The sequence below is a fragment of the Anomalospiza imberbis genome, chromosome 4 (assembly GCF_031753505.1).
Source record: "Anomalospiza imberbis isolate Cuckoo-Finch-1a 21T00152 chromosome 4, ASM3175350v1, whole genome shotgun sequence".
NCBI classification, from domain to species: domain Eukaryota; kingdom Metazoa; phylum Chordata; class Aves; order Passeriformes; family Viduidae; genus Anomalospiza; species Anomalospiza imberbis.
Window position 1 is genome coordinate 60,349,033 of NC_089684.1, and position 12,461 is coordinate 60,361,493.

Consider the following 12,461-nt stretch of genomic DNA (forward strand, 5'->3'; position numbering starts at 1 on the left):
CAACTAAGGGGCCTCAAGTGATTTCTCCCCTCCTGGCCCTTCAGTAATTTTCCTCATTGAGGCTAACACAGAGCAGACAGTCAGCCACTCTCAACTCCAACTGAGAGAGGCTGTAGCAAGATTGGCACCAGGCAGCTCACAGATAATGGGGAAGGTTAGTTATGTACATCTCTCACCAATTGCTCTGCCTCTGACCTGACTGCCTCCGCTCGAAAGGTGTAAGCTGGCAAATTCAAAGGATATTGGAAACAAGTGTTTCTGTAGCAAACCTGTAACCTTCAGAGTTAATCAGCTCAGGAGTAATAGAATGAGTTGCACTGGATTAAGTTATTTCTTGCTTTTTTTTCTTTCTTTCCCATAACTTTCTTACTGTTTTTGCTGTTTGTCTTATTAACTACAATGATCATACATGAATTTGCTGTACCATACCTTGAAGAGGATCTACTACAGGGCGACCTTGATCTCGATCGGGAATATGGAGAACGGGAACAAGACCTGCGTTGAGGAAAGGACCTTGATCTAGAGTGTGTCCTTTGGGATCTTTGAGAAAATAAGGATTTGGGTGGAGACACTGAATCTCTGCATGGAGAGTTAAAAGAAGAGCAAGAAGGTGATACATCAAATAATGAATAGGCTTGTGTCCCATCCCAAGGGTAGCATAGTTTATCACTTTCATCTTCACTGTCATCAAACAGACCATCCATTGCTAGTCCTGAATTTATAAACATAGGTAGTTTGGAGAATTGTTCATTACTGTAATCACTGTCCCTTAGTTCTCTGCTCTTATCTGCTTCTTCATCAAAAACAGCTTGGCTGGGGTGACCAAAATGCTTATTCAGTTCAGCCCGAATTTCCTGGTCTTGGAGCTGTTTTCTGTTATTACCATGGGATCCCTGCTTATTTGTCTGTAAAGTCTCTTTCTTGAAATACTGGTCTTGTTCTAAAGAAGAACAAATCTGACACTGCCACCCAGGTGAAGAATCCTTAAATTCTGGTTGTCTGGAGTCCTGAAGTTCCTGGGATATTTTAATGTGTATTTCCGATTTTGAATTCACAGATTGACAGTAGTCATGGTCACCAAACAGCCGCAAACTGGGCCGTTTTGTCTTTCTCTCCTCATGTCCACTGGACAGTACTGTAGTCTTGCTAAGCTGTGTGTACAGCTCAGACTGGTCTGGACCCTTCTTGATTGGGTTATTTCCTGGAGAACCGGAAGACTCACTATAGCGGGGCTTTTTTGAAGGTGGTACAACAGTCTTGCATGATGATTTCAGTTTAGGTGAAGTCCTGAAAGGATTATCTTGGTTGGCTTTATGAGGAGGGGTCGTAGGTGGAGTTAGGCCTACAGGGAGTAAAAGGAGGTACAGAATGCTTTTAAGCACACATACAATGTTTATAAAGGTGGCTCATATGCTTCTTAAAATAGATACAAAGCAAGACCCATTTTATGTCACTTCAACACTGCCAATACTGAGAATAAAACTACCAAAGGTCTGGTAACAACAATAGCAACAATACTAATGCATCACCATCAATCTCTAGAATAATTTCTGCCCCTCCCCTTCCGCCATGACATCCGCCCCTCTCTCTGTAGGTTTTGATAGAAAAGATCAAGAGATAAAACCCCAAAGACATTTTTGTTAAATACAAAATAGATTTTGATGTAAAAATGAAAAGTCAAAAGACTGGCATGATCAAAAACATTAAAAACTTAGCAAAGAAGAACCGGGATAAAAGCATGGCCAAGAGAAATAAAAGAGTGGTAACAAAGGATGCAGAACTTAAATGCAATGAAATACAGTCACCCTAACTCAGTGGCAATGACTCTTTGTTTCCAGAGTTCATTAACTTAGAAAACCATTGAGAATGTATGGCTAATACACTCCTTGAGCATAATTAATACATTTTGCCTGAAATGTGGTTCTGCAACTGAAACCCAAATGAACAATGATACAACCACAAGTGTAATGAACCTTTGCATTTAGAACTAAATCTTGGTGAGAATCATGCAGTACGGAGTCAAAATGAAACAGGTAAGTTTTAGTATTAGTTATTAGATTAGTATTCAATGACTAAATATACTGCTAACTAACAGGATTATTTACATAACTGTAATAGATTGTATCACTGTGATGAGAAGAAATTGCAGGAAGGACTACAGCATATTCCAGTAAAGCCTGGGAACTGAAGCAACATCTTCCCATTATTTTTGTAAGGGTAGAATATAACTTTCAATATTTTCTATAGAAATCATAGAATTTCTTCAGATTTTACAGAAGGATAATCCCAGACATCAAGGGAGAGTAACAGCAAACAGCAAACACTGTTCAGGAAATAATTCCTCTTCAGGAAGGTAATTAGTATGTTATGTTTGAAAAATTTGCTTCTGTCCAAGTGACATTAATATAATTTAGTAATATATGCTGAAAAATTAACAAAATAGACAGAGATTAGGGAGTTGTCCAAGGTAATCCAGACCATCCCTAAGCAATCCAGAGGCTCATGCGGTCCAAGAATACTTTTAGCCCAAGTAATGAGCTTTCCATTAGTTCTTTAGCCAGAATGAAAAGAGAGGGCAGACAGAGTTACAGGAAATGTGCGTTTCAAACATGGTTATAGAACTCTGGTTTGTATTTTTAAACATGCAATACAGCTCGGCAGATCAATGCAAATGGAACATGTTTTATAGTGTTTTGCTGTAAAGAAGGAAAAGCGTCCATCAATGCACACTGCTCCCTAAGGAGCATAAATGGAGACTGGGAGTCCCATTGCATTATCTGCTATGAACTTCTTTCAGAAAATAAGAAAATAGAAGTACCAAGGCATGAATACTTGATGTGAGAGACATGCTTGATTTTGCCTGAATGTTTAGAAAAAATGGTTACAAGCTACCCATGGCTATGCAAACACTTTGCCAAATGCCACAAAATTGAAGGAAACTGAGGCAAAGATTATGGCACGTAAAACATTAGTTACAACAAATTTAAATTTAATACTAGAAAAATTTTGTGGAGTCATCACTGTTAAATTATTTTCATCACTGTTAAATTATTTCCTCTAAGTCCTCAAAATTTTTCTTTTTTCTTCCCAAAAATTCACTTGAGACAGCCCTATTTCTTACCTCATGCACCTCCTCACTGACAAATATTTTTACTACCAAGTGAAGTTTTGCAAAAATGAAGAGAACAGTCCTATTCAAAAATCTGCAGTAATACTGTCAAAATTAAAGCTACAAGCTCAGATTGAACCAATACTTCAGAAAACAAATTTCTAGAAAAAAATTTGTAAAATTACATTTTTACCTGTGAAATTATACAGTCCATGAGAAATTCTGGTGTTACTGGGTAAATTCTGGTGAAACTCTGGTGTTACCATGAGTTACTGGGTTTTTGGATGTAGTTTTAAAGAAAGAATTAAACAAAAATACAACCACTCCACAATGAACATGTATATTTAAGAATTTCAGGCAAAGAATCCCCAGAGATAATCCAATATTCAAAATAAAATCTTATTTCAAATTCCACTTCTTTAAAGCTTGTCCTGGAAATAAGCAAGTAAAACACATAGTATAATATTTCCAGATACCTGACAAGGAGCCCAATAATCTTCAGAAAAGGAGGTGGGGGGGGGGGAGGGGGTGGGGGCGAGTACCAAAAAAAACCCTCACGAAAGTACAGCCTGAGCTAAATTTACTGGCACTTCCCTTGCTGGCAGAACAGGGCTGGGACAGTCTAAGAAAGGGCTTCCTCGTGGCATTCTGGCTTTTTTCCTGGATTTTAGCAGAAGCAGGAAGTGCACAGGCAAGTAGAAACAGATAAAAGACGGAAAATGTTCATTTAACTTTTGAACAAACGTACACTGGGGAATGGAGGAGGGAGTGAAGTTCTGAATACACGTCACCACTCCAAGCCCACCTCCAGAGCGCTCCCTGACCCATCTCCAAACTGTGAATTCTGAGAAAACCAGTTGGCTGCATACTTGTTCATCTTCCCTCTAATCCCTGGTAATCTTCACCGAGGGCCATGATCCCACATCAACGGCATTACAATATTCTATAACCACGGGATTATTTCTCACACACTGATTTCTCCCCAATGCGTACATTTAGGCATTGACAGTACAAGGTATATTCTGTACTCTCTCTTGAACTTAGCAGGTTTTGACAGATTTATGGAAGGACAGATGGCCATTACAGGCTGAAGGCTGACAAGAGGCAGTTCAGAGCATTGTTAACACACTTGCACAAACTCTCAGCAGTGCAGCGCTGTGCAGAATGTAATTCAGACTATAGCTTTTTTATTGCTGCCTATTTTCTTTTGTCAAAAGAGCCTGCTGTGCACAGCAACAAATGGCTGCCATTACCCAGAATGTAATGGGTGTCAGACAAATCACGTAACACAAACAATCAAGAGTATGTAGGTCATATTTCAACAGAGCACAACCTTAGCAATATTTATGATTACTGCATTGAAATGTGCTCTATAATAAACAAGTACCTCTACATCACTCACACTTATGTACTTCTGCACAGCAAATCTGTTAGAAGTGGTACATACTCTACAATCAAGCCCCTTAAACAGTCTTTTTTCTTTTTAAAGTAAAAGGCAAGTATTTTTTCATGACATGCTATAAAACCATTTTCTTTGTAGGGACTTTTCCTTAATTGAATAGCTTTGGTAAATGGTACGTTTGCACTTTGCCTTGCTCTGTCTATACACTACAAACTCACTCCATGATTCTGTGCTGGAAAACAGCATATATCAAATTGCCAGCACTGCTGCCAAAGCAGCACCATCCTCCCTGTGTCTGTGCAACAAAAGGTGTTTGCAGATGTGTCAACTCTGCCACCTTGGCTAAGCAACTTCTTTCCAGAAAGTCTCTGGGAGGGTGAAACTACTTTCAATACATTCCAAAACTCCACTTTAAAGAAAACTTGTAGTGTAACTCATTTAGCTCAGCTATGTTGATAAGCAGAAATTAGTGGAGTGTCTTTGCATTAAAAGTGACACCTGGACTTCTTAGGACTGATTTTCAATTGCGTTTTATGTAGACACAGATATTTCTAAATCTCTACAGTAACTCAGCATTCAAATGTTTGATGATGTTTGCTGTGTTTTGAGTGGGCTGATAATTAGTGTGTTTTGGGGAATGCAGTCCTGGAACCTTTCTACATGTGCACTGGGCTTTTGAGAGGCATTGAAAATGAATTCCTTCATACCTTTTGAGTTTGAAAATGGATTGTCAAGGGAAGCATTATTTAAGGCCACTAAAAAATGACCACAAGATAACAGCTCAATTCAGTAGAAGAAGAGCATTTGTATGGCACTAGATTGCAGAAGCTAGGAAAATGTAATAAAATTAAATAGTCATAATATAATAAAAAACTACATGCTTGTTGAATATTCAGTTTAATCCTGTTGTCAGTACTGGAGAGAATAATAAACACAGATGCCTAAAAACATCAAATAGCTCACTAGATTTTATTCCCTCTGGACAACTCTCTCCATCTCACATCTCATTTTATCAGAAATAATTATGAGGTCAAAGAAGTTCTTAGATGACAGATTTTAAGTACTTGTTCTGACAAGTAAGAAGCAACACAAATCTAGAGGTGGGCAAATAGTACGGTATTAGTATCCTCAATGATGGTCACAAATTCCAAATCACTCTTCAACCTGATTGCGTACATCAGTTTTTCTGATGACAGAAAATATAGCTTTTTTTGCCACCTGTTCAGAAAAATCAAATTTTTCCCTCAAGACCAGTGAAGAGTTTTACACTACAATAAATGATAGGGATCTGTACCAAATGACAGACTTTTCACCAAGAGGGTGGAAATAGTCTTCTAGTTACTGATCGAGTCATAGGCACATAAACCGACTTAATGTACTTAAATGGTGGCTTTGAGTATTTAGGTGTGAAGTTTTAAGACACAGGGAACAGAGAGAAATTTATTAGAAGCCATGCTATCTAAAATCTGGCATTCAGAAGTTTGTTTAAGACAACCAAAAGTCTAAAACAATCACTGAGGAGCCCTTGAGTGCCAAGAGAAACACTGCCACCTCCAGAAGGTGAGTCATCCTTCCAGCCCCTGTGCTTGCACAGTCCCGTCCATCCCTGCCATCCCCTCCCCCCCACGATTCTGACTGGTTACAAAGAGGAAAGAGGTGACACAGAACCATCCCAGATTTCTGGAAGACACTGGAGAGGTTCAAGCCCATGGCCTCTTAGCAAGGCACTGGCAATGCATCTGGAAACAGATGCACCTCTTCCGAGTCTCTTACTCGGAAGACTCATCTGACACAGGAATTTCATTCACTATATTATCATCACCTAGGACTCCCTCCATACCATGACGTTCTGGTCCAGCTTCCTTAGAATAACACTAGAATAATCAGCTTCAAGAGATAGGACCTTATACAGCAATGGACTGAGGACACTTAAAGTGTATTGAAAGAATTATGTGTGGCATGAAAACACTTCAAATATTTGTTCCTTGTAATTTGACAAATCGATGCTTTGACAGTTTTAGGGAGGACACAGTTACACTCTTGACTACTAACAAATCTGTTGTAAAGCAAGATATAGCACTGGCAAGAGAATGGTTTCAGTTTGACTTTAGATACATTAATCCAAAATGTGTGTGTGACGAAGATTGATGGCTCATGTGGGAAATGTTTTTATTTATTTATTTTTCTGGTTTATAGTTAATTCATCAGTGAAGGAAGCAATGTTGTTTTCAGCAGAGAGATCAAGGGAGCTGCTATTTATATTAAAATACTTTGTGCTTCAATAGTGCAAGCAGCACTGCTAATGGTCTTTTCAATTCAGTAGTGAGATCAAGGTAACTCCTATTTAAATTATAATAAATAGTGCTTGTATGGTGCAAGCTGCCCTATATAAGGACAATGAGCAATACGGTTATCTGGATATAATTTGGAGTTGCCAGGGCTCTCACTACAGAACTTCAAGGTATTATTAATCACTAATGCCACTACTTTTTTCCTTGTTTTATTTTTGGTTGTTTTTTGAACTGAAGTGGGTCCCAATTCTGCCATGATTTACACACACACATATATGCTGTAAGTTCTTCAGTACTCCAGGCTGTTTCTATTATGTACTTTGCTTCCAGCACAGGCAGACTTAGGACACAAAACTACTGCAGTACAAATTACTTAAAAACCAAGACATGCATCTTTTTATAGGTTTACATACATACATGAATATGAAAATAAAAACTATGTGTATATGCAGGCAGAGATTAAAAGAGCAACCGCATGATCTCCTGAAAGCTCCTCACCAGGCATTGTGAAGACCAGAGCAAGTGCAACATGGAGTCCAAGAGCCACCATTATGTACACTGCCTGGTAACACTGCACAGCTCCCTGGCCACACAACACTCCCATTCTTATTCTTCTTGAGTATCATCAGGTTATTTCCTAGCTAACTTCTTCTCCTTCCAGAGGGGAAAAGAAATCACAGAATCATAGTATGTGGAGCCTCGCCGTTCCAAAGAGGCTGCAATCTGATCTTGGAACTCCTCCCATGGGACACGTGATAAAACCCCACAGCCCTGGGTCTGCTTCCGCTCTCTCTCTGCTCTGGGCTCTCTGGGCTTTGCCCAGGCTCCCAGGCCTCTGTCCCCCTGCTCCCCCCGGCACAGGTGGGAAATAAAATGGACTCCCCTGCTAAACAACAGAGAGCCATCTCGTCTGTTTTCCCTGTCGCCATTGTGGCCTCCCTGGATCACGATCATCACTGTAGCCACACGCTGCTAAAATAGTAGAGCATTCCTGTTTACATATGTGGCCAGTTGTGCTTTTTCCCAGCTTCTGTTGCCTTTTTTTAATGCACCAGTTCTCCTGATTATGTTGTCCAAGCAACTACAGAGCTGTTTTGTTTCCTCCTCTGTGCACAGCTGATGGAGCGGAATGAATTTGGTAATACCAAGACCATTCCTGTTGCACTATGGATGCAATACTAGAGGACTATCCAGGGGTCAGACTGTCTCCCAATTTCTGTCTAGTCAGCTGATGGGAAAAGCAGGCTGCTGACTTTTTGGCTGGGAGAAAACACTGCTTCCTTCAGTGATTTCAACGGCTGCTTGTACCACTCTGCTGTAGTCACCTCATCTGCCCCTTTCTCTTGGCAGCACTGACTTATCCATGTGATTACAAATGGGCACCCTTGTGCAGACTAGCTGTCCAGTAGTGATGGAAGAGGCTTCTCCATACTTCACTCACTGGCACTGAACAGGATTATCCTCCTGCATGCAGTGAATTCTGCCATGTTTATGTTGGTCTTGCAAAATGAAGATGTATAGGAAGAACGCTTCCTTTTGCCATGAGAAGAAGGATTAAGACTGCAGGCTTCCAGGAGACAGCAGGGGAAAGTGTTCATGTTTTAGTGCTAACTAGTGAAAAAGTTTCTGAAAAAGTAAAATGATGGTTGTAGGAAGGTGAAAGCCTAGTGCACCAACCCAAACCCAGCCTGGGCCTGCTGCCACTGACTTCAGGAGCACCAAGCTAATTTGTGGTACCCAAAGACATATTTTGCAATGCACCCCTTCCCCTCAATGCCAGAGATCAGATATTTTACAACCTACTGCTCTCCTGAGAGAAGCACATGCCAAGTACCTCTCTTATTTTTCAGTATTACACAACTGAGAAAGAAAATGGTCTTGGCAATAGCTCAGGTGGAGCTCAATGTGTTCTTTTGTGCTCGGCTCTGGACACTTGAAGAAAACAGAGGCAAAACAGAGTTCAGAGGAATGCCATAAAACAGATCTGAGTCTGAAGGAATTGACTTCAGCAGAAAGAGAGCAGACAAATTGAATGAATGATTAAATGGGTGATGTGTGAACTAAACCACTACATGATAAAAAAATCCTACAAATCTTCAAAAGGTACAAATCCAGGGATCAGAAAGGAAGAGGAAGATAAAGGGAGGTTGTGTGAAGTGTGTTAATGGAAGAAAAAGAAAAAGCAGGAATATTAAATGAATAGCACTTTTAAAAATTACCTCTAAGCCATGGAACAATTAGTTGTTCAGTGGTAGAAGAGAAAGCTGTTATTTGTGAAGTATTAATCAAGAATTGACAAAGCACTGAAACATGCAGTCATGTACAGCCCTAGACTGGCCTGGAGACAGACTGAATGACATAACTTTTACATCTGTAACATCTATTACACTGTGCTGTGGGGTTTGTACACAAATCTATGGGAAAATGGAGAAATATAACAGATAAGTGGTTTCATTCATATTTCTCAGAAATTATGCTCTCTTGTGTAGGTTTGGAGCCATATTTTCAAACACATTTCTTCTCAGGTAGCTGGATAAAAAAGTAATGCTGAATTGCACTGAAGTGAATCTACTGGACACTTCTGTGAGATCTCAGCATACCTGTGGTATATTAATGTAAACAAATACACACAAATACACACAAGCCATGCTTAAAGGAAGAGCCATCATTCTGCATTTCTCACCTGCAGTTCCAGAGAGTTCCACACTTAAGGTTTGTTCAATAGTCTTGTTCTCAAATGGGGAACCCTTGGGATCACTGGAAGACAGGGCACATTTATAAAAACAAGCTGAAATGGAGTTGCTGTAGCCAAAATCTACTGAAACCCCCTCCCTTTTATATATGTTTGCACTTTTTAGTACTTACTTTGGTGATTCGGGTGTCAATGGAAGTGATAAACTTGTTGGTTTGGCTAAAGGAAAAAAGAAAACAATTATGCAATATTTAAACACTCTGTAAAGTATACTGTAAACATTTCTTTATACTTTGGCATTGGAATCGTGTGGTAGTCAGTTAGGGCCAAACTCTGATAGTTCAGTTGCCATTTCAGTGTATCCCAGACAGAGAAATAAAGAGACTCATCCTGATTCCTTATTTACTAGTACCAAAAGGGCACTTAAATTTCAACAATTATTTACATCAATTAGTATACCTCTGAAATACAGTACACAACCCAAATGACAAGAACCTTTCAGAAGAAGAGTGGTACATGTTAAAAATCAATGAAGATCTCTACAGGATACACAGCGAAAATGTTACTTCTCTCACCGTTAATTTAGACTACAGTTCACGTTTCATTTGGAAACACGAGCAGCAGAATAACTACAAAGTAACAGAACGTTATGAATATTCAGTTCATTTTACTTCTACAAGATACAATTTTATCTATAGCACTGAGAATAGGTTGTTTCTGTGAGGCCAGAGTCCAACCAGTTGTAGTCCAAATTTTGCAAATTATGCTGCAAACTATGACAAACCACGGGCATAGTCACAGATGGTTAAAAATGGGGTTGAAGCTCTCAGCACTACAATCCTGACATACGCAAAAAAAAAAAACTCTGGCTATAAAAATGTAAGTCTTTGCAGCTTTTACTCATGCAAAATTGTATTTTCTCAGAGCAAGCCAAGAACCAGGATGCTGTAGTACAACTAAGATTCCTTTAAAATTCAAAATTACAGTACTTGCAAATTTTACTTTTCAGAAGTTAGATTGATGTTTTAAACACAGAGAGCATTGTAGCAAGAACAACAGCAGGGGATCTCTTCTGCAGATTAATTACTTGAGACAAAATGTTCCCCTTGAACACTCCTGCACTGCAGATCTTTTGTCCAGAGTGCCACTACTGCATATTTCATATTCATTACAGGCTTGGATCTCCCATCAACATTAAGGGATTTTATATGCAAATTGATTACTTTTGTATGCTCTAGAGCATTCCTGAAGTTTTTACAAGGTTTTTAAAAAATTCTCAAAAGCTGCATATTGTTTCTTCTCCTTCCCATATGAGAAATGGAAGCTTCACCTCAGGTTCACCTTCCTCAGAAGTCTCTGCTGGAGTGAGGAGATGCACTTCAACGAGTTATTTGTCTGGTCCAGCACGGCCACTGATTTGTGCATTACACCAGGTGCAGTAAAACTGAACGTAACCTGACACATCTTTGTGTGTAATTTATATACATCTAGGAATACTAATGTTTGCCTGTAGCTACCTAGAGGTAAAACTGGCTTTAAAAAACCAGATCTTGCAGTAAGGCTCTGGAATAAAGTTTTATACAAAGGCTTTCCTTTTTTTTTTTTTTTTTTTTTTTTTTTTTAAGAAATAAAATTCTGAACACTCTTAACCAATTTAGGTTAAGGAAGCTGAACATATAAGAGCTATTGAGCTATTTACATCTCTAAAAAGTCTCTTTCTAGTTCTTATTAGTCCCACAGAATAGTCCCACATCAGAGTATACACATATTAAATTCTGAAGCACTGAGGCACAGTGCAAATCTGCTAGAGATGGGCACAGAACCAAGGCATTATCTCACACTCCCATGTATTAATTTTAGGCAGATATCACTGAGCTCTCCCACTGAGAAGTTCACATACCAAAACACCCATCAGTTTTCTTATTGCTGGGCAAGAGCTTGACCAAACACTCTTTCTGCAAAGGATTCATACTCACATACAGCTATTGATAGTGTAAATATTTAGCCAAGACACTGTCATTTTCCATGGTGCCTGTTTATTAGAGTTTCAAGGTCTACTGTAGTGTGAGGGTTCTTTTTATTAAAAAGAGTTCACATCAAGTTGCTTGTCCTTGTAAATTGAAAACATTCAGGTTCAAAAGAACTACGTTTCCTCATGGGCAAATTTCAGTGCAAAACCACAGATGATCTTTGGCATGAATGCGTCTGTGGACATTCCCGTGGGTTTGCAATATGTTTGCAACAGTAACCCTAAAGGAAAATAACATTTGACTTATCCTTTGTGAGCTTTCCCTAACTTTGAAAGAAAATCTCAAGACTGATAGTTTTTTAAAACAGAATGTCCAATTTTCTTGTACTTTTGATTAAATGTATGAACCAATGACTACAGGTCTGCAAATATCAGTTAAATTTGCAAGGTTGATTCTGCATAAATTGACTGTCCAAGCTGAAAGCATTGTATTCTTGTATTTGCATTATATGCAAATCCATTGATATTGAAGTTATATATTGGTGTATGAGGCAAATTTGCTGAAAAAACATTTCAGAAGCCTGTAAATTAAAACACAGGAAAATTAAAGAAGGTGGTAATTTCTCTGTGCCTGCAATTTCACCTGTAAGACCACTAAAATCACAGTCATCTGTTAAGCACAGTTGTTAGCTGTATGTCCCTTTGGACTTTCCTAACCTCTCCTCCGTGCTGTTTCCACAACCCAGTGTGCCCTGACTCTTTGAATCTACACAATTGCTCAGCTGGGGGAAATAAAGCAGTTCTGATCTGAATAAAAAGGCTTTATAATCTGTATGTATGTCCGTGTGCCCATACATCTCTGTATAACACACATGCGCATACAGCATGTAATACATGATGCAGCTTATCACCTGCCACCTTAACAGCCAGCAGTGTTAATAAAGCCCCCTGTAACTTCTGACAGCTCTGTTTTTCAGTAACATTGCAGTAACAGACCC

General features: G+C 39.1%; 1 protein-coding gene across 5 annotated transcripts in view; it reads right to left on the reverse strand.

Annotated features, from left to right (window-relative positions):
* The window catches only part of PPARGC1A (PPARG coactivator 1 alpha), a 368,975-nt gene that overhangs the window by 17,131 nt on the left and 339,383 nt on the right, over positions 1–12,461 (reverse strand). For all 5 annotated transcript variants that reach the window (XR_010998600.1, XM_068188796.1, XM_068188798.1 and 2 more), the window contains 3 exons: positions 9,668–9,713; positions 9,486–9,559; positions 430–1,342 (listed from right to left, as the gene is read on the reverse strand). Coding sequence is in view for 4 of the 5 variants with exons in the window: in XM_068188796.1 (XP_068044897.1) it covers positions 430–1,342; positions 9,486–9,559; positions 9,668–9,713 (1,033 nt within the window). In the remaining variant the exon portion in view is untranslated. The remainder of the gene's footprint in view (positions 1–429; positions 1,343–9,485; positions 9,560–9,667; positions 9,714–12,461) is intronic.